Raw genomic sequence first — 22214 nt, forward strand, 5'->3', positions numbered from 1 at the left:
ACAGTTTTAACTTCAATGTTTTAATATCATGAAATACAAGTACAAAACATTGTACGAGTATATGCTGTACTACATGGAGATGGAATAATACATTTTTTATCAGAATCTGTATCACCCAGTGCTAGCCACTGGACCCATGGCTTTCCACAGGGATTTTTCTACTCTTCCTATGAGGTTTTATCATGAATAAAAAAGCTCACAAATCTTTTCAACCACTGCAGATTTATATTTATCTTAATATTCTTGTTCAGCTGCTTTGGCGAACTGTTAAGAAATACAAAATTGCCTTAGCCAAGAGTTTTGAGTGGCTAAAGAATTTTGTTATTTCATGTTGGCCAAGATCTCCCTTATGTTGGCATCGCAAAGACACTGTGCACTTCTATGGGGTAAGAAAAAGCGTTGTCTCAGTAGCCCTCTTACTGTTTAGGAAGGCAAATTACCATTTCTTGAAAAGTACAGAATATTATAATAGTTATTGGCTAGGCAGTAATTCATGAAAATCCATTTATATAAGACAAATAACAGCAACAGAGAGCCATAAAGCCCCATATGTACTAAAGAAAACAAGTTTGGAAATATTTAAACTAACTGTTTTTCCTACCTCTACACTGGTTTAACCACGTCAAGTGAGAGTACCATCAGCCAATAAAGAAAAGTGTCCAGAATTCAGCTCCCATAGCATACCTCAGCCATTTCAGCCAAGACTTTTTTATGACAAACCAAAAAAATGACGAAAGTAGCATTTACTTTGTTGGAAATAAAAAATTAAAATACTAATTTCATAAAATATTTGAAACCAATTTTGTTTTTATAATAAAATGATGTTTATCTTCTTTTAAGTTTTAATTATCATTCTTGCTGTTAAAAAAAAAATCAAAGTCATGTCAACCTTTAGGGATAAACTTTGGGGTATTTAAAATAACATGTTTGGAAAACTGAACCACATTTTTAATTGTCAGCATTATGCTTTGTTCTTGGTAGAATCATCTTTGTTTCTTCTTTTTACATCCCAATTATAAACCCTGGCCATATCTGCAAGAATTGTCAAAGAAAATGCAAATGCGAATCTAAAGATAACAGATGCAATGACTAAGTATTCACTCACATACTGAATCAAAGAAAGAAATCATGCACACAAAATACCGGTAACTAGTGTTGTGAGCCATCTTGCTATAGTATCATTTAGGAAAATACTGGAACTAAATTCCACCAATACAAAGTCAAGGTCTCAAATCAGTAATTGTTCAGCACATGTAGTCAACTATAGCGTTATACTTGACAAAATATGTGCTTGACACCGTCAACAGTTTGAAAGACAGCCCCTCATCCATGAAATTTCAAAGACTGTTCAAACCATATCCTTTCAGGCAATATTTAAATTAGTACAATTATTAATAATTTCATCTCTTACCCTCCCTTTAGTTTAATAGGACATTCACTCAGTTTCTTTTCCTTTCCACAAGCACCACCCTGTGTAGGCCTCGCACATCAATTCTTTCTTTCATGGACTGTGCCTTTGGTGTTGTATCCAAAAGTCATCACCATACTCAGGTCATCTAGATTTTCTCCAATGTTATCCCCTAGGTTTGTCTTTTCTTCTAGAAGTTTAATAGCTTTTCCCCCCTCTGGATGAAGTCTCCACATTAAGAGTACCATGCCAACCCCTGCTCTAGGCCTCCAACAGGCCTTCCCTCACCCAAGCACTCAATGCCTGCTGCATGCTACATGCTGTGGAGAAAAGAGAAAGTACAGCTCCTACACTTGAAGTGCTCCCAGTTTGGCACAGAAAACAAAGTACTACATGCAAAGTGCTAAGTAAGCACAGGGAAACAACAAAACACCCCAAGGATTTGAAAATGTTGAGAAACGATCTGATGCTTCAGCTGAAATATGAAGGGAAAAAAGGAGTAACCCACATAAATAGGGGGAAATCATTCCAGGTAGGAAGAACAGGGTAGAAATATAAAGGGGTGAGGAGAACTGACTGGGGCTATTTGGAACCCAGGGTACTGCGGGAAGGCTACGGCAGGAAGTGGTCAGTGGCATGAGGTAAAGTCTGGCTTGGGAACACCTCAGAGCGCCTTGGGCGACTGTGTGGGGCCAATGACTGCAACAGGCACCAAGAGAGACAGGTCAGAGAGGAAAGGCAAAGAGCTGGGTTTCAACATGCCTACCCCCACCTTGACCAAAATACCTACCCCCATCTCTTCTCTTTGCTGATCCAAATCCTATAATGCCTTTAAAAACAGCCCAAGTTCTAACTTCGAACTAATTCCAGCACATATCTCTCTTTCTCTAACTTTAAATTGCCTTGGCATGGCATACCTGAAACAAACTCACTTATATTTTGCTATGAAATTACCAGTTAGCCGTTTTACATGTGCAGTTCTAACACAGCAAGACTTCGGCACTCTTTTTTTACACTTACCATCCTGTGCCTCAACAGTTGCAGCAACATAAGAGACCCTTAATAAATGCTTGTGGATTAAGCTATTTAACTAGCTTTGAAGGTGTCTTGAGAAAATATTTGAAAGAAAAATGCTTAGGCGCTAATTTGAATGTGCTGTTTCCAAACCTTCACGCTTCAAATTTAGATAAATCTATCTAGAAACTTAGTTAAGTATTAGTTCCAAATATGTTATTTATTACTCTCATAAAATCGGCAAGTTCAAATCAGCCTAAGAGTAAGGATATTCTTCTCATTAAAATAATGTAAGTAAGAGTGTCGGAAACATCTTTCTCCTTTCCTCCCTTTGCTTTTAGTTAAAGAAAGGATACTGACTTCTGTGGTAGTAAATTGATCTCGAAGAAAGTCAAGGTCTTCCTCAAGAGAATCAAGATTCTTCGTGGCAGTCGATAAATTCTTTTCCAACAATGCCTGAGCTTCATCAATATCATATTCAAGCATTACATTAGCCTGAAGAAAGAAAGTCATGACAATTACTCAACAGAGGTTAGAGCAGGGGTTGGCAAACTACAGCCCTTAGGCCAAATCTAGCCAGCTGCCTCTTCTTATAAGTTTTATTGGAACCCAGATAGTCTCCATTTGCTTATGCTTTCACACCACGGCGGCAGAGCTGAGTAGTTGTGACAGAGACCATGCGCTCTGCAAAACCAAAATATTTACTCTCTGACCTTTTTACACAAGCTTTGTTGATCCCTGGGTTAAAGAATATATTTACATACATCATATCATTTACTCCTCATAATAACCCTGGTCAGTCAGGTTATCATCTTCTTTACAGCTAAGAAAATGTGGGCTCAAAGAGGTCAGGTTGCCTACACTAACAGAGATATTAAGTAAACAGGAGAGTTAAGAGAAGAACCAATGTTTAGACACCAAATTCCGTCTTTCTACAACTTCCATGATGACACTAAATAGTACTACATTTGAATCAATTTAAATAGTTGTTTCCTAGCTTAAGATACAGTAATTTAAAAGTTTTCAAATATATACATATTATCTAATTTGCTCCAGTAATGGCTATAGCTTTTACTGTCCTCTTCCTACCTCCAACAGATGCTAGGGGCAAAGGCAAGGTGACTGTGTTGAATTCTGAAGATCTGGTGTTACTGCCAACACTCAGAGATGCATGCATTCTGGAAGCGGGGAACCAAACCTTTCCCAGCTCTGAACTCCTCCTATTGACTGCCTTACCACTGGGCATTTCCTGAACCACTTCCCTCATCTGACAGAATTTAAAAATTACTCAAAGGATTGTTGTAAGGATTAAATGAGACAGACAACATGAAAGTGTCTGGCACAAAGCAGGTGCTACATAAATACTGACTGAATAACCCAATCCATGATAGTTAGAAAACTGTATAAAAACTGAGATAGGACAAAAAAAATATCCAATGGAAAGTATATGTCTCTTCAATCCCAGACCCCAATCTCATTCCTGAGTCAACTGCCACTCTTTTTCTTTCTTTCTTTCTTCTTTTGTCAGAGACAGAGAGAACGAGCACACAAGCAGGGGGAGCAGCAGACAGACGGAGAAGCAGGCTCCTTCCTGAACAAGGAGCCCAATGCAGGACTTGATCTCAGGACGCTAGGATCATGACCTGAGCTGAAGGCAGAGGCTTCACCCACTAAGCCACCCAGGCACCCGTGCCACTGTTTCTTATTACTATTTTTTTTTTTTTCAGAAAGTTTCTACACTTTGGTTACTTTTAACAAAAAAAAAAAATTAGAATACATTCAAAAACACTTCATTTGTGTCAGAAAAACATTGACGATTCATTCAGGAAGTACCCTGTGCCAAGTATTTCTCTTTTGTTGATTCATTCCTCAGTCTTATCAGCCTCTCCATTTGATGGTCTAACAGGCATCTCAAGACTGACACGCCCAAAACACAACTCCAAGTAACCGTGCAAAGGACCCTGTTAGTCCTCTGCCTGCAAAGGGAGTTTCAACTTTGCTTATAGTTTATGAGTTTTGTTTTTTTTTAAGATTTTATTCATTTATTTGAGAGAGAAAGTGTGAGAGAGCACAAGAAGGGGGAGAGTCAGAGGGAGAAGACTCCCCACTGAGCAGGGACCCCCCCCCCCCCGCCCCCAACGCAGGGCTCGATCCCAGGACCCTGGGATCTCCTCGGATCATGACCTGAGCCAAAGGGAGCCGCCTAACCGACTGGGCCACCCAGGCACCTTAGTTTCTGAGTTTTGTGGCCTAAACAAACCATCCTTATTCCAGGGTTATAAAACAAATTATCTATTACTTGGTCTAGAACTTTGATGGTGTATTTCAGGCAACTATGTAATACATTTAGAATTCATTCTCTTATGAGGTATGAAGTGGATTCCAGCTGTAATTCTTATCAGACAGCTCCCTACTGTCCCAATCTAGTTTATGGAATCATCTTATCCCCACCTGCTGATGGAATGTGCACTGAGGGAAAGAGAAATTGAGGAAGATTACCCCTAGGATTAGAGCCACTGGGCGGATAGCTATCCATTTACAGAACTAAAGGTAAATAAGTACGGGAATTAGGGTCATAGAATGAAATGTACAAACCCTGACAACATTACAACTAACAAAAATCAAGGAGGAGGAACTAAGGCACAGAGAGTGAGTTTTGGGGTATTAATCTGCCCATCTTTCATAGCATTAGAGTGCCTCTAAGGGGTGATTCTACATGGTAACAGCAAGGCGGAAATCCTTCCAGTAAGGAGAGATGGGACCTATACACTTAGCTTGCTACTTGGTACGGGAACTTGTCCGGGGTAAAAAGACCAATGGACAGCTAGCTAGCTGGACAGTCAGGAATGGGTTGGATGATTGGTCAGGGGATTGAGAAGAGTAAGATAGGAAAAAATCACAGACAAGGTCTATCACATCATCTAAAACTGAAATACATGGTTTTAAAAATGGACGCTAATCTCAAGGTTTTTGTAATAATCTTTTCCCCCTTAAGTTCTGAGAGATCTTTCCAGAACTAATAAACCCTTATGGGGAAGAAACATTTATCTGAGGTTCAACGGTTCTATTTTATTTCTATTCCTCTTCCTTCTGTTACATTTAAGAGATAAAGCATTAGCGGAAGGGGAAGAGAGAGTGCTTTGGTTAGTTTTGTCTTGACTGGGAGAGACAAGCACCTTTTGCTGCTCATCACACTTGTAATTCCAGTCAGTTTCCAATACAGACCCCTTGAACTCCAACCCTGTATTCCTTCCACAGTCAAAGGGAGATGAGCACTTTCCCCGGCTTAAACAGTATTGCTGTGGTGGGAAAAATACACTGGTTTACCAGTGTCAGCCAAGGAAGCTGGGGCTATTTCAGTTACTTACCCCCAACCACAGACACACTTTATCAGTAGGAGGAACTGAAGCTTTGCAATACAGGTTATCTGCCAGTAAGAATCTGGTCTCCAGTGAACTGGTGGACTCCTTCAAAAAAAAAATGACAGTATTGTAAATAGGTCAGTTTAATAACAAGGCTATAAAGGAGAGATCATAGAGCTGAACCTAAGTCATTTAGAACAGTACCATCATGCCAACTAAGTGTGGTGGCAAAATACATGAATGCTGGAGCCAGATGGCTGGGCATGGGGGCCATGGATTCTGGCTCAGCTACTTACTACTTGTGTAAATTTGGCATTTCACTTGATCTGTGTCTCCGGCTCCCGATATATAAAATTAGAATAATAGTCCCAATACCGCTGAAGGCTGTGGAAAACAGACTATACACAAACATGCACACACATACACACAAAATAGTGCCTGGCACAGAGTAAGTGCTATGCAAGAGTGAGCAATTATTGGGGCACCTGGGGGGCTCAGTCAGCGAGGCCTCCGACTCTTGATTTCAGCTCAGGTCATGATCTCAGGGTCGTGAGACTGAGCCCCACGTCAGCTCTGCATTAAGAGTGGAGTCTGCTTGGGATTCTCTCTCTCCCTCTGCCCTTCCCCTCCCCTCCCCTCCCCTCCCCCACTCACACTCTCTCTCCCTCTCCCACAAGTTAGCAATTATTACTTCATTAGTGCTTCATGCGGAACCAACCAGTTTCCTGAAGTCTCTTACAAATTTCACCACGTAAAATAATGTATTGGAGATAGTTATTCTAGTAGTCAAGTAATAAATTATATACCCATTTTTAAAAAGATTTTATTTATTTATCTGAGAGAGAGAGAGCATGCACAAGCCGGGGGCGGGGGGGGAGAGGGAGAGGGAGAAGCAGACTCCCCGCTGAGCAGGGAGCCCAATGCAGGGCTCGATCTCACAACCCATGAGATCATAACCTGAGCAGAAGGCAGAAGCTTAACTGACTGAGCCACCCAGCCACCCCCATATAATCTTTTAAGTACAATATGCTTATAAAATTTAATCTTTACAGCCTGCTTTTATTTAATGAGTACTGGATTAAGACTCAGAAGATTCTCAAATACACTTCTGCCAATAACTAGCTTTGTGACACTGGTCAAGTGTAACCTCTCTGTAACAGTTTCCCGTTACATGAGAACCCAAAACACAATTTCTAAGATTCTTAGACTCAGTCCTTCTTCTTAGGGAGAACAATAATAACGATAAAACCCTTGGATTCTGTTACCTCAAAATAAGACATTTTCTTTTTGTACCTAAAATAACTTTCAATTGCATTTAGTTTTACAAATACTTCATGTAAGTAAAAGAATCCAAGAAGTGTAGGCCCTAAAATTAAAGCTGACTTGGGAAAAAAGCCACAAAATTTATCACAGAAGTAACACTGTGACATCAGTACATGTACACAAGTATCAAGAAGGCAGACTGGATATAACACATTCAAATACCAGTGACCAAAGAGTCAAGGAAGATGAGTCTCTGCTGAAGTATTCTGGTTCACGCATATTTAGAAACAAAAATGCACTTACTTTTTTCTTCTGCATGTATTTTAGAATTTCTAAAGTCTGCTTAATTTCAGGAATCTGACCTTTTAGCCTGTGAATAAGAAAAAGGTTGACTTAGTATTTTGCAGGCAAGAAAAACACCAGGACACAGTCTTACTAGCTTTGCATTTTCTATTGATTATCTCTTTGAGAACCATTAAAACCATCCATTTGTCAAAACCCACAGAACATACAACACTACAGTGAACACTCAGGTAAACTATGGACTTCAGTTAATATATTGATACTGACTCATCATTTATTTATTTTTTAAGTAGGCTCTACACCCAATGTGAGGATTAAACTCACAACCTTGAAAAGAAGAGGCACATGCTCCAATGACAGGGCCAGCCAGACACCCCTTGACTCAACAATTGTAATCAATGTCCTACTCTGGTGGAGACTGTTGATAATGGAGGTTCTGCATGTGTGGGGAGGCAAAGAATATATGGGAAATCTCTGTACCCTCTGCTTAACTGTGCTATGGACATAAAAGTGTTCTAACAACTAAAGTCTATTAAAAATTATTCTTAAAAAGCTACTAGCAACTGATTCCAAAGCAACATCAACCTCACTGACAAGAAAATAAGAGATAAAAATATGCTGAAAACATATTTAGAAACATACTTAGAAGAATGAAACATTTTTTATTTTGTTGGCACTGAGGTTTAGCTCTTTCTTCTGGTGATTAGAAGCTGCCCAAGGTTACAATGTGTTGTGCATGGAAAAATGTGCAAACTAGTTGTGGGGTCCCTGTCAAATCACAATGGAATTTGTAACAAGACAAACTAGGGATACAAAAACAAAGCTGTGGTTCTTTCAGAATACATTTAACTAAATATGACTGGAAATTGGCATGTAAACAAAATTTAAATGTGATAATGAAAATGTACTTATTATAGAAGTGTTGAATCACTATACTGTACACCTGAAACTAATATAACACTGTATATTAACTATATTGGAATTTAAATAAAAACTTGATAAACAAAAAACAAAGAAAATATACTTATTGCATCATATAAAGGAAGTCACAGAATATGTGAAGGAGACTAGCAGGGCAAACTTTATTATACCCTGTGCTACTGACCTGGCAAGAAGTATGTTAGATGAGCCTGCTACTTAAAAAAAAAATACTATCACTATCTGGAAATATAGTCCAGTGAATAATATAGAAACACATATTTATTGTTCATTTTTTTTTACTTACTTTACTTAGCTCTGTGAGCTCTTTACAAATTCAATATGGAATGGATGTTGTAGCGCTTCCAACTCTGCTTACTTTTGTATTACATGTTAATATAGGTAAATGCTAAAAATATATATTTATTTGTAAAATATCTGATACACATGCAACAAAAGAAGAATGTTCAAATAAAGGTTTTTGGTCATGTCAATGATTTCTATGATATTTTTGTATGTAATACATAAATTATGAAGCATATTAATAAATCAAGCAGCTGCAACCCCAGTCAACTGAAGAACCACATCACCAAGGTCGCTGAGCATGTCCAAGCAATATACCTCTTCCCACTCTGCTCCATCCCAAGAGACAGCAGCTCTCCTGTGTTTACAGCCCCTTTTTCTTCTTTTTCCAATAATTTAACATTTATGTATATTCCCAAACAATATATTCTTTGCTGGTTTCTTGGCTTAATATGATCGAGTGTTGAATGCATTTTTCTTGGGTTTGCTTAACTCAATTAGGTTCCTAAGACTTATCCATTCATTTTCACTGCTGTGTAATATTCAATTATGAATATAGCACAACTTTTTTCTTAAAGATTTATTTATTTATTCGACAGAGAGAGACAGCGAGAGAGGAAACACGAGCAGGGGGAGTGGGAGAGGGAGAAGCAGGCTTTCCGCGGAGCAGGGAGCCCGATGCGGGGCCCGATCCCAGGACCCCGGGATCACGACCTGAGCCGAAGGCAGACGCTTAACGACTGAGCCACCCAGGCGCCCCATGTAGCACAACTTCTTTATCTACTCTCCTGCCAATGGACACTTGGGTCAGTTCTAGGTCTTTGTTATATGAGCAATGGAAATCTCTAAGTTCTAGGAGTGGGTAGAAGAGTGAGAAGGGAGATAGCAGCTTAGAAGGGAAGCAGATCAAATATTAAAGGAAAGGAAAGCTTTTTAGATGTTTTTTCCTCCCTCTAAACTGCCCTGGGTAAATCACCTTACCTACCCCCTCACTGCTACAGGGTGAAAAAATGGTAGAATTGACCAGAAGCAGAGAGGTCAGGCTAAGGAGCTAAGAAGACAAATACTGGTCCCCAATAGTCTGCCCCCGCAACTCCTACTCCCAGGAGTGATGACAGTGAAGACAGCCAAGGGCAGAGGAACAAAAAGAACCCTCAGAGGCCAAGTCACCTGGTTTGGGAGAAGGAACATCTGTCCAATGGTGGTGCCCTAGATTGTAACACCAGCAGCATTCTTCCTACCCGTACTCACCAGGAGGGGCTTTAATTACCCCCAACCCCACACACATTAGTGACCAAAGAAACTGATATCCCTGAGGGAATATGAGCTGATGGGGAAAAGAAATGATAATCTGATAAACACAACTACAATAAAATAAAGACAATAAACTCAACAACACCCATCAGATGAAACAAAATGAAATACTAAAAGATAAGATTATACAGTGAGTATTTAAAAATACCTGAGAGAAAAGAAAGGATATTGATAATATAAAGAAACAAGTAGCTAGCTCTAAGAAGAACTAACCCAAACGACTAGGTACAAAAAAATGTAATGGTTGAAATAAAGAACTCATGGACATCCATCTAATGGCCAAAAGACAAATTACCAAAGTCAGTAGAAGAGAGGAAATAATAGAGAAATAGAAGGCCAAATTAGAAGCATCAAAATCTATATTAACAGGAATCCCAGAAGGAGACAAGAGAAAAAAAATTACCAGAAAAAAATACAAAATATGATAATCACAAAATTTCCAGTTAAAGAACGATAAAAGACATACAATCCAGGTGTTGAGGAGATTACCACAAAACAATTATGAAATACTAAAGAACTTTTATACAGCTGAAGGTAAAGTTAAAGGCAAATGACAGGCTGCAAGGAAAAATTTACAGGATACGTAAAAGAAAAAGGTTAGTATCCAAACTACACAGAGCCATCTGCTGCAAAACAACTCGATCATGCACAAAAATAGTTTTTGTAGCATAGTTGATATCATAGAGGTGAGGAAAGTTCCTGAAAAAATTAAAGGGTAAAAAACTAGAAAAGCTTTGAGTTGAGCAGTGAGAACTAGAGAAAAGTAAGCATCATGAGTCAGGTGCTGCTATCAGCTACAGACCCAAGCCTGGGTCCCTGCCTCGGCAACTCAGTGGGGAAGCTCACATATTAAGTGCCACAATAGGAACAGGCTGGTATAGAATCACCACTCCTGGCAAAAGCAAAATCCTCTATGGATAAAGGCAAACCACACAGTTATCCATAGTTACAGGAAGCTGACATATAGCTAGTGAAGAAAGAAGAAAAACATCCACACATAGACAAATTACAGTAAAATGAAACGAGATTATCATCTTGAACATATCCAAAAAGAAAAATCAGTTGATCTAAAAAGATAGGCTAGATTTAAAACAATAACCTTATGTTGTTTGCATGGTACACCCTTAAATATAAATAATAAACAGGCAGAAAGTAAAGGGATTGGAAAAGATGAAATAAGAAAATGTTAACCAAAAGAAAGCTGGGATAGCTGGAAGTAGCCAACAAAACAGACTTTAAAACAATAAGCATTATCTTATATAAGGTTAAGTTCACCAAGACATAATAATTCTCAAATTGCATGTGCCTAATAATATAGACTAAAAATTTTTTAAAAAGGGATAAAAATTGTTTCCGGTTAAGATGGCAGACCAGCACTCCCACCTGTGACCACTCAACTAGCCAGAGAGCTGCTGAAGGTGACAGGAACTACAGGGCTGACTCCCAGCAAGGGAAGAAACTGAAAGGTGAGCTGATTTCCTGCAGCTACTCTTATCAAATAATGAGTAGGAATTATTTCTCTTTATAGAAGTATACCAGACTTATTAATAAGTGAAAAATAACTGAATTAGATCATTTTGCAACTCACAATTAATGTATCTAGGCACTGAGCACCATAAAAAGAGACAACTAGACACTACCTCTTAATGGAAAAACAATACACAAACCTATGAAGCACTGTTGTCACAAAGACCCTGAATATGATCAAGACTGCAGATCCAACTATCAATTTACAGTATTGAGAAGACAAAGAAACATGCTTGAAAATTTCACAATTGCTTTGAAATTTAGGAACACAGTTGTGAAAGAGAAAACAATAAAACTTTGAGAATAAAATATTAGGAGGATATCTTCATGAACTTGGGATAGGAAAATATTTCTTAAACAGGAGGAAACAGATTGTTAAATTGGACTACATTAAAATTAAATGGTGTTTAGTCAAATAATACGTCCACAGTATATCCACTAAAAAAAAAAAAAGAAATTGAAAACTTACACATACCATACATAAAAATAAATTTCTGGATTAAGAAGTTAAATGTGAGGGACGCCTTGGTGGCTCAGTCAGTTAAGCCTCTGACTTTTGATTTCGGCTCAGGTCATGATCTCAGGGTCGTGAGACTGAGCCCTGTGTCAAGCTCCATGCTGAATGTGGAGCCTGCATAAGATTCTCTCTCTCTCCCTCTAACCCTCCCCCACAATAAATATAAATAAAAAAATAAGAAGTTAAATGTGAAAAGCAAAATTTTAAAGCTTTTAGAGGAAAACACAGAGGTTTGTGTTTTTGAACATGAAATATAGGGTAAGATTTCTTAAATGAGACACAAAAAGCTATTAAGGAAAATTTTAACCGAAAACATTTAAATTAAGAACTACTCATCAAAGGAAACCATAAGGAAAGAAAAAAGATAAATTACAAAAGGAAGAAAAATTTCTCATCCATGTAACTTAAAAGGATTAATATCCTAATGGGGCTGGTGCACCAACCCCCCATGCAGTCATAAATCCATGTATAACTCTTAACTCCCCCAAAACTTAACTACTAATAGCCCATTGTTGACTGGAAGCCTTATAGATAACATAAACAGTCGATAAACATATATATGTTATAATACATTTTATGTATTATATACTGTATCCTTACAATAATACCTAACATTTTCTTAATTTTTTATCTTTTATCTTTTATATCTTTTACAAAAATTTATTTTGTATCTCAAGGCTATGCAGTTCATCTGCAAGTTTTTTTCAAATTGTCACAAATCTTCCAAAAATTTTTCCAAAATGTATATTGAAAAAAATCCATGTGTAAGTGGACCCGTGTTTAAACCCATGTTTGAACAATCTGTGTTGTTCGAGGGTCAATGTATAAAGAACACCTACAAATAAAAAAAGACAACCACCCACTACTGAAATGGGTAAAACTCTTCAGAAAGCTTTCCATATTCACTATCTCCAATTCTATCATTCTCTTTTTTTTATTTTATTATTATGTTATGTTAATCATTATACATTACATCATTAGTTTTTGATGTAGTGTTCTATGATTCATTATTTGCATATAACACCCAGTGCTCCATACAGAACGTGCCCTCTTTAATACCCATCACCAGGCTAACCCATCCCCCCACCCCCCTCCCCTCTAGAACCCTCAGTTTGTTTTTCAGAGTCCATCGTCTCTCATGGTTCATCTCCCCCTCCAATTTCCCCCCCTTCATTCTTCCCCTCCTGCTATCTTTTTTTTTTTAACATATAATGTATTATTTGTTTCTGTGATTCAGCAGTCTTGCACAATTCACAGCGCTCACCATAGCACATACCCTCCCCAGTGTCTTTTAAACCACTGGACCAACAACATTCCCATCCAGAACACCAATGACTTCCACTTTGCTAAGTCCAGGTCAATTCTCAGTCCTTATCCTACTTGACACAGGTGATCATTCCCTTCTCTATCACACATTTTCTTACCTTGGCTTCCAGAGTAAACTCTCCTGGTTTTTCCTGACCCCACTGGCAGCTTTTCAGTCGTTTTACTGGTTATCCCTCTTCTCCCTAACATCTGACTGTTGCAGTACCCAAATCTTTGATCCTTTCTTCACCTACATGCACTCTTTTGGTGATGGAGCTCATTTAGTCCCCTAGTTTTAAGTTACTCCCAAATTTTTATCTCCAGCCCAGATTGCTCCCCAAAGTCAGACTCACAAATTTAACTGCCTGTTTAACATCTATCTGTACTTGGATATCCAAAAAGGTATCTCAAATGTGTCCAGAACTGAACTCCCGATCTTCCTCCAAACCGGCTTCACCCACAGTCTTCTCCATCTCAGATGATGAGTTAACTCTTCCTTCCAAGTTGCTCTGACTTGGGAGCCATCCTGTATGTGTCCCTTCCACATCTCACCTCTGACCCACCAGATCATGCTGGCTCCAGCTTGAAAGTAGATTCAGAATATGCTTCTTTCCCACCACCTCTAACAACTTACCTAGATTCATGAAAGGGCCTACTAACTGACCTCCTTGCTTCTGCCCTTCTCAGGAATATTATCAGCCAGCAACCCGAGGGAGTCGTATAATAATAGGGGAAAATCAGATCATACCACTCCTTTGCTCAAAACCCTCAGCAGCTGCCACCTCCAATACTCCACACCCTCTTATTCCATAGCATTTATCACCTTCTAACCTACTCTATAATCTAATTCTGTTTTCTGGCTAGAATGTCAGCTCCAGGAGGACTGATCTATCCTAAGTACTGAAGATGACGCCATGCACATATTAGGTGCACAATAAAATTAGTTCTATTGAATTGTGTGTTTACTATCTAGACTCCACTAGACTGCAACATTTCCAAGGGCAGGGATTGTCTGTTTTGTTCACTGATATACCCCAAGTGCACCTAATGAGGAAGGCTACAGGTACACAGTGCTATTTTTATCCCTCACATTCATGCCTAGAGCAAATGTAAACCTGGAGTGAATATCCTACTACACCACAGCACTAGAGTTAGCAATATAACTATGGTACACAAATTTCCTCCTCTCTCCCAGGGCTTGGTCCTGAGGCCCATTTTCTTCTCTATCTATAACCTCCCTGTGGGTGATCTGAAATTAATGACCTTATTCTTCTTTTTAAAATGAAAATAGGGGCGCCTGGGTGGCTCAGTCGTTAAGCATCTGCCTTCGGCTCAGGTCGTGATCCCAGGGTCCTGGGATCGAGCCCCGCATCGGGCTCCCTGCTCCGCAGGAAGCCTGCTTCTCCCTCTCCCACTCCACCTGCTCGTGTTCCCTCTCTCGCTGTGTCTCTCTCTGTCAAATAAATAAAATCTTTAAAAAAATAAAATAAAAAATAAAATAAAATGAAAATAAACTTTTATTACAAAGCAGTATGTGACTACTGGAGAAATTTAGCAATACCGATAACCAAATTTTTTTAAAATATCATATTCCCATCACCCAAAGATTACCACTGTTAATACACCATTAGTGTAGCTTCTTCCAGAAATTTGTGTACATATACGTTTCTTTCCAAAACGAGAGCATACTGTTCTTAGTGTTTTCTATCCTACTCTTTTCTGTTAACACTCTCCATTTGTTTATGTCAATGACTTTTCATCTAATACCCAACCCTTATTCAAATTTCCCTGTCACCGAATCAAATGAGAAAATATATCTCAATACAAACTTCTGTACTTTTACATGAATGGCACGTGATGCCCAGATGATCCTTCCTTGCTTTAGTCTGCCTCCAAATTCATAACCAGCCTTCAAACTTCTTCACACAGCCATATGCTCCTCTTGGAAGCTTCCCCTGAACCTCCTCATCCCCCTCCAGATCATACCTTTCCCTGTGCTAACTCATTACTTTGTACTAAAGTATCTCAACTGCGATACTTTATGTGCTTATGTTATTTACATATCTACCATGCCCCTAGACTGTGTCCCTGTTGAGAGCAGATACTGGACCTTATTTCACCCAACACAGTATATGGCACCTAGTTGGAATCCCATAAATATTTAACTGACATAAGAATTCTGGCATATGTGCATAGCAGATATCCACAAGTATTTATTGCAGTCAACTGACTTTATAAGCTACTATAAAAATATAGGGAAATACACAATTGAGAGCAAGGATTCATTTGTTCTTTGCCTATTATTTGTGAAATCTAGGAAAGTCATAACCTCTATGGGTCTCTCATCTCAATGGCAAAATAAGAAGGATGTACTAGAGATCCAAGATGTTGTGAGCCTAGATGCTTTGGAGTAAGGTCTTCAATATTCATTCTACTATGTGTTCAAAACCATCTTTAGACTAATAATACCAAGTGTTGGCGAGGATGTGGACTAATGGAACAACTAGAACTCCATACACTGCTGGTGGGAGTAAAATACGATACAGCCATTTTGGAGGACTTTCAGCAGTTTCCTTCTAACACTGAACATTACACTTAAACCATAGAAGTTAGCAATTCTACCCCGAGGTAATTACCCAGGAGAAATGAAAACGTATACCCACACAAAGACTTCAAGCCAAAGGGGGAAACAACCTAAATGTCCACTGACAGGCAAATAGATAAAAATTGTGGGTGGTACAAATACATACAATGGAGGAAGATTCAGCACTAAAAAGAAACTAATTTACTGATACACACAAGACCATGGATGACTCTCAAAAGCATTATACTAAGTGTCAGAAGCCTGACATAAAATAGTAGTTACTATATGCTTTCACTTATATGAAGTTCAAGAACAGACAAAAACAAATTTATGGTGAAAACAATCAGAACAATGGTTGTCTCAGAGGGGGCAGAGTTGGCCAGAAAGGGGTGACAGGAACTCCCTAGAGTAATAGGAATATTCTACATACTGATCTGGGCAATGATTATAGAAGTGAATACATATGTGAAAATTCATTAAACTGAATATTCAACATCTGGACATTTTATTATATGTAAATTATGTCTTGATTTTTAAAGTTTAAGCCATACAAAATTAACAACAAAAAACAACTTGTAAATGTTTACACTTACCTCCTTTTCTTTTGAGCAAGGTTGAGTTCCATAAACTTATACTTCTGGTACTGTTCATCCAGCTTCTTTAGTACTGTATCTGCAGTCTCATTCCCAGGCTGTTTCATGAAGGAATCTACATCTTCCTTTAATATCAAAATAACACATGACAAGTTTTAGACTTTTTTTTTTTTAAAGATTTTAAACCCTGAGATCATGACCTGAGCCAAAACCGAGAGTTGGTCGCTTAACCAACTGAGTCACCCAGGTACTCTCAAATTTTAGAATTCATACCTCTAATCTGATTTTTGACTGCTTCAACTTTATCTTTAAAACAAAAAAGAAAGAAAAAGCTTGTTTCTTTTTTCCAAATACTTGTTTTTAACTAAAATGTAGTTATAAAAAATTCAAGACCATTTCAGACAGTGCACATACATTATGTAGCTAATTTATTCTTCCTCCACCTTCCTCTTTTTATTTTTATTTATATATAGGGAAAGAAAGATGACCTTACCTGCTTTATGCACCCCCCAGGCGACCCTAGTAGTAAATATGAAAATTACAATCAAACACATTGCCTAGTCATGCAGCCTAGTCACAAAACGACTCAACAGATTATATGCCAAAATTATTGACTAAAATTTTTAATGCACGTTCTACCATAGAAATCATGCTAAATATGGTCGTTAGGTTCCCAAGGCAAGCCACAAGTACCTCCTTAAGTATCAATGGTGGAAATAAAGTAAACCTAAAAGGCAAACAGAACAATCTTTTGTAAAAGGAATAATGAAGCAAAAGAAAAGTAGTAAAACTGAACAGCACTTTTTAAATGTATACTACATGCTGGTCCTTGAAGAAAAATGAGTTAATAAGATAAGGATCAGGAACTAAATGAAAATAGATGGAAATTTTAGGGCAATCCTATTGGACGTTTCCAGCACTTTAAAGAACTTTATTCTTTCATTTTAAGTTAAATTCAATAACCTTATGGTTTCTGAGATCTCTATATTATTCTTATCCATACTTACTAGCTATAAGGGAGTATTTTAGCCAAAACAAGACAAGAAGCAAAAGAAAAACAACAGCAAGGGAGTGTGAACTCTGAAGCCATCAAGCTAGAGACATTGTAAAAGAAATTGAAAAGGTGAGGCTGGGGGCAATGACTGAACTCTGCATGTATAATGGAGACACCATCCTCCCAGAAGGGTCACTGCAGGAAAGAGATAAAAGTCAAAGTTTCTAGCACCTGGTAAATGTTGCTAGGAGCTTAGAGTCTAGCAAGCAGAATTAAGCAGCACAGAACTGTGGCTAAGAGACAGGGCCTGCCTTGTTTGAATCCTGGCTTCACCACGTACCAGACGTGTTCACTTTGGAGAAGTTATTGAACCTCTCTCTTTGACTCAAGTTTCTCATCTGTAAAAATGAAAATACCTTTTTCTCACAGGGGACTAAATGAGTTAGCATGTGTAAAATGCTTACAAGAATACATGACAGCTAGTAAGTGCTCAACAAACATTAGCTATGTTTATATATGTCTATAATACAATGTGCTGAGGGAACAGATGAAAGTGCCAAGAATTCTGTCTTGGGGCAGTGCTCAAGAAAAACTACAGGGAGGGGCGCTTGGGTGGCTCAGTTGGTTAAGCATCCAACTCTTGATTTGTGCTCAGATCATGATCTATAGGGTGGTGGGATTGAGCCCTACATTGGACTCTGCGCTCAGCACAGAGTCTGCTTGTCCCTCTCCCTCGGCTCCCACCCCCACCTCGCAAGCTCTTTGTCTTTATCTCTAAAATAAATAAAATCTTTTTTAAAAAAAGAAAAACTACAGGGAGGTCATATCTGAACTAGATGTTGAGAGATTAAGACAAGACATGAGCAACTGGGCGAGGGAGAAAAGGACAATTCAAGCAGAGAAAGAAAACAAACTATGGCACCAGTGGGAATGGAGAAAAGGATGAGGTCCGACTTTTAACCAGAACAGTATAGGGCCTCCTGTATCACAGAAACTAATATATATTAAGCATCTACTTCTTATACTGAAAGCACACATTGCTTCTCATAGCAACTCTCTAAATATTGTTATCGCTATTTCAGTGAAAGTAACTGAGGCTCAAAGTGGTAAAAAATAAAATGCTCAAGATGAAGCAGCAATTGCAAACTAGAGGCAGGATTCAAACCCTGGCTACTTAGAAGCCAATGTTCTTTCTACAATACCATGTTATTCAAATAATTACATAAAATTTGGATTGCTTACATATTATATTCTACTGGTAGAAATTTTAAGGTCTAGAAAAAATAAACCAGAGCAATTTTAGGGGGAAAAGGCATTTTAAGATAAGACTTTATAAAGCCTCAGATAAAGTGTATCCTCCTGAATTAGCTTTTTGAAGCCATCTCTAGCTGAGGACCAAGAACGTATTATTTAAGGCACTATGGAAATTGAATTCAACATCTAGTTATGAGCTTATACTATGTGTCAGGTGCTGTGCTAGGACCAGGAGAAATTGACACTGAGCCAAGATGACTACCTCACTTTCCTCCCACGGGCAGAGCATGTAAATAGGGGCCCTGGTGCTCCACAGATTGCCCAAGTTCAAATCCTGGATAACTTGCTTACTTTCACACTATATGACTTGGGGCCAAGTGACTCAAGTTCCTCAGTTTCATCATCCACAAAATGGGAATGATAATACCTACCTCCTGGAGTTTTGGAAAAGCATTAGGAAAGTGCGTGGCACTCAACAAATTTTGTCTCATTACCATTAGTTGGGAAACGAATGTAAAGAAATAAATGGCATAGCTCAGGGGGAAAACACAAAATAACAAAAGAAAACAACTACAAAATTGAATCAGCAAATGCAAATATGCAATACAGAGTGTATATAAAAGTGGTCTAAATAAAGAATAAATAAAAGAAATGGGTATTTTGAATGATGTAATGTATCATTAACAAAAAGGTGGAGATAAAGCAATATAGGTACAACCCAAAAGGTCAAGAAAATTCCGTTAACACTTTATAGTAGCTCGGTCAGAACTGAGTGAAAGACAGATGATACTGACCTGAAGGCCAGTCGTGTTTTCTCTCATTATTCAAACAGTTTTGAAATACTATTTCTAGAATGGCCTAATGAAAGGACAGTGTTGAAGTTATATAGTTGCTTCTCTTTGATTGGACTTGGGTTGATCCCCGTGTTCTGTGAAGCCTCCAAATTGCATTCCCTACCTCCTCTCTCAACTCCACACGATGCATTCTCTACTAAGTTGTTAGAACGATGTACCTAAAACCAAATATGATTATACCGTGCCTTTATGTAGACAGCTTCTAATGACAGCCCGTTGCCTACTGGATAAAGCCTCAATTCCTTAGCAGGACACACACAAAGCCTTCACACTCTGACTCTATCCTACCTTCCCATCAGTCTCTTCTTCCATTCCTGCAAGGCAACAGACCACAGCATTCCTTGAACAGACTAGGTGTAATTTCCTATTTTCACACCTAAGCACCAGCTGTTCTGCCTACTCATTGTATCCTGTCACCATATAACCGTCGGTCCCTCCAGCATCTAGGCTGAGTCTCTCTCTGGCTGCTCACCGCCTCCCCCTTTCCCTTTCCAAAAGCAGCAGAGAGTGAAACCCGGCATCCGGGGAGAGGCCCCTCAGACCGCCCCGCCCCGCTCCACAGTCCTCCCGTCCCGCGTCCCCTTCTGTTCGCCGACCGCGTTTCCCTCCGCGGGGGGGGGGGGGGGGGGGGGTACCAGTAAGTTCAGTTCGTCTAGGCGTAGAGGGGGAGAGCGGGCGAAGCGCTCTCTTTCAGGTCCATTTGCTCAACTCCTCCCCCAGTAGTCGAGGCCGGGGTGAAGGCCGGGAAGTAGGGGTAGCCCGCGGCCTAGCGCCAACATGCCGAGGACCAGCGTGCCTCTTACCACAAACACGGCCTCAGGAATCCCCAGGTGGAGCCGTCGCCCGTTCCCCGTAGCCACTTCTCCTAAGCCACAACCGTCCTTCGCGGCCGCCATCTTGGGAAAGCGAGAGCGCGAGTAACTGCCTCCCGAGCCGCCAGCCGCTGGTGGTCCCTGATTGGCTCGCTCACAGCTGCAGGCCCGCCCCCCCTCCTCCTTGTGAGTCTGCGGGTTCATTGGCGCGCAGGAAGTAGCCGCCCCTTCTCTCTCCGACGAGTCGCCCAACCTGTGGGTGCTAATTGGCTGTGCAGAGGTGAGTGACAAGCCAGGAAGTGCCGCGGGGGAGATGCTGGCTCTGCAGGAAGAATCTATGCAGGGTTCAGGGAAGAAGGGTCTTGGGGGTTTTGTGGGTGGGAGGGCTCGAGGACCCTGGGAATCAGAGCCCGAACTAGACCTCAGTTCCACCCCAAAACGGGCAACACCTTCCAGAATAGCCTTCCAAGCGACCCGATCCCCTCTCGGCTACAAGTGAATCTGGGACCTAGACGCCGCGACGGGGCCTTGGTCTCCGTGCCTTTCTGGTCCCACAATCCGAGCGAGCTTCCTGGCCCTCAAAGGGGACTTGTTTTGTGTCTGTTTCGGAATGGAGCCATTGGCCTGATTTTAATAAATATCCCGCCCACTGCACCAACCTTTCCTGAAAGCCACCCTTGATCGGAATGTTGCCACCCCAATTCAACCATTTTCAAAACTTCATATTCTACACACAAAATCCTAAGAACTCTTCCGAGGCTTCCAGCCCGAAGGACTTCCCCAACACCGTCCACCACTACGACCCTTTGAAAGCAAATGCGTTATACAGACGTGAGTACTTATTCTTTGGTCTCTTTTCTAACAACTAACAACGCTGTTCCTCCCGCCTTTGCTCGCACTGGAGTGCTTTGCAGTGAAGCGGTCCTTCATCCACTCACACAAACCCTACAATGAGGCAGCCCGTTTATGAATGAAGGATGTTAGTTCCCTTACTTAGTGGGGATACATATGTAATAAGAATAGTGATTAACATTTATTAAAAGCTAACTGTGTGCCAGTCACTGAGTCATGCTGTTTAATCCCCACAAGCCCAAGCTGAGAGGGACTATCATCGCCGATAGTGAACAGACAACTATAAAGAACCTTAAAAATGAACCATTTGTGGGGTTCCTGGGTGGCTCAGTTGGTTAAGCCTCAGACTTGATTTAGGCTCAGGTCATGATCTCAGGATCGTGAGATCGAGCCCCACCTCAGGCTCCACGGTGGGCTCTGCTGGGCATGGATCCTGCTTAAGGTGAAGACACTACACTACCTCAGTAGTATTTTAAAATGGGAATAACAAAGGTGTACCAACAAGAATGTTGTAAAGATTAAATGACATTATACATGTAAAATATCTAATATGTACCGGCCACATAGTAGAGTAACCGAATGATTTTACTTTCATTATCTTGTTCCACCCAACATCCTTCCAGTCTGGTCCTTATGAACACATACATGAAGTGACCTTGTCATGGTAGGTACCAGCAGAATCAGAAAAGGGTCAAAGAAAAGCCTTTCAAGGCCAAAGAAATGAACCAAATGCAGTAAGACCCTGGACTAGGGAACGAAGAACCCAAAGTTACCCCAATTACCCCAACACTAGGTCAAGGAGGAGGTCAGGCCTGGGAAGCTACAATTCCATGACTCAAGTTCCAGCTCCTAACAGTATAAGGCAATCTTGGATAGTGCTAATTAGTACAGACGCATAGAAATACCAATAATCTGGATGGAACCTCTAATGTTACAGATGATGAAACTAAGGCCTAGAAGGAGAACAGAATGTGCGACAATCCCACAGCAAATCGTGGGATAGAGCAGAAAGAACCCAAATAACTCAGCCCTAAGTC

The 22214-nt window shown here is 39.8% G+C and overlaps 1 protein-coding gene across 1 annotated transcript; it reads right to left on the bottom strand.

Moving 5' to 3' along the window:
• Nucleotides 1-4: 4 nt before the first annotated feature.
• Nucleotides 5-20436, bottom strand: VBP1 (VHL binding protein 1). Its single transcript, XM_028094909.2, has 6 exons — nt 20317-20436; nt 16412-16536; nt 7351-7417; nt 5791-5889; nt 2779-2917; nt 5-1032 (listed from the first exon to the last, which is right to left on the bottom strand). The coding sequence occupies exons 1-6, from the start codon at nt 20407-20409 to the stop codon at nt 962-964; spliced, it is 594 nt and encodes a 197-aa protein (XP_027950710.1). The 5' UTR covers nt 20410-20436; the 3' UTR covers nt 5-961.
• Nucleotides 20437-22214: the final 1778 nt, after the last annotated feature.

This window comes from Eumetopias jubatus, unplaced genomic scaffold, assembly GCF_037043125.1.
Source record: "Eumetopias jubatus isolate StellerSeaLion01/CBP00866 unplaced genomic scaffold, mEumJub1_p1.0 scaffold_60, whole genome shotgun sequence".
In the NCBI taxonomy this organism is placed as follows: Eukaryota; Metazoa; Chordata; class Mammalia; order Carnivora; family Otariidae; genus Eumetopias; species Eumetopias jubatus.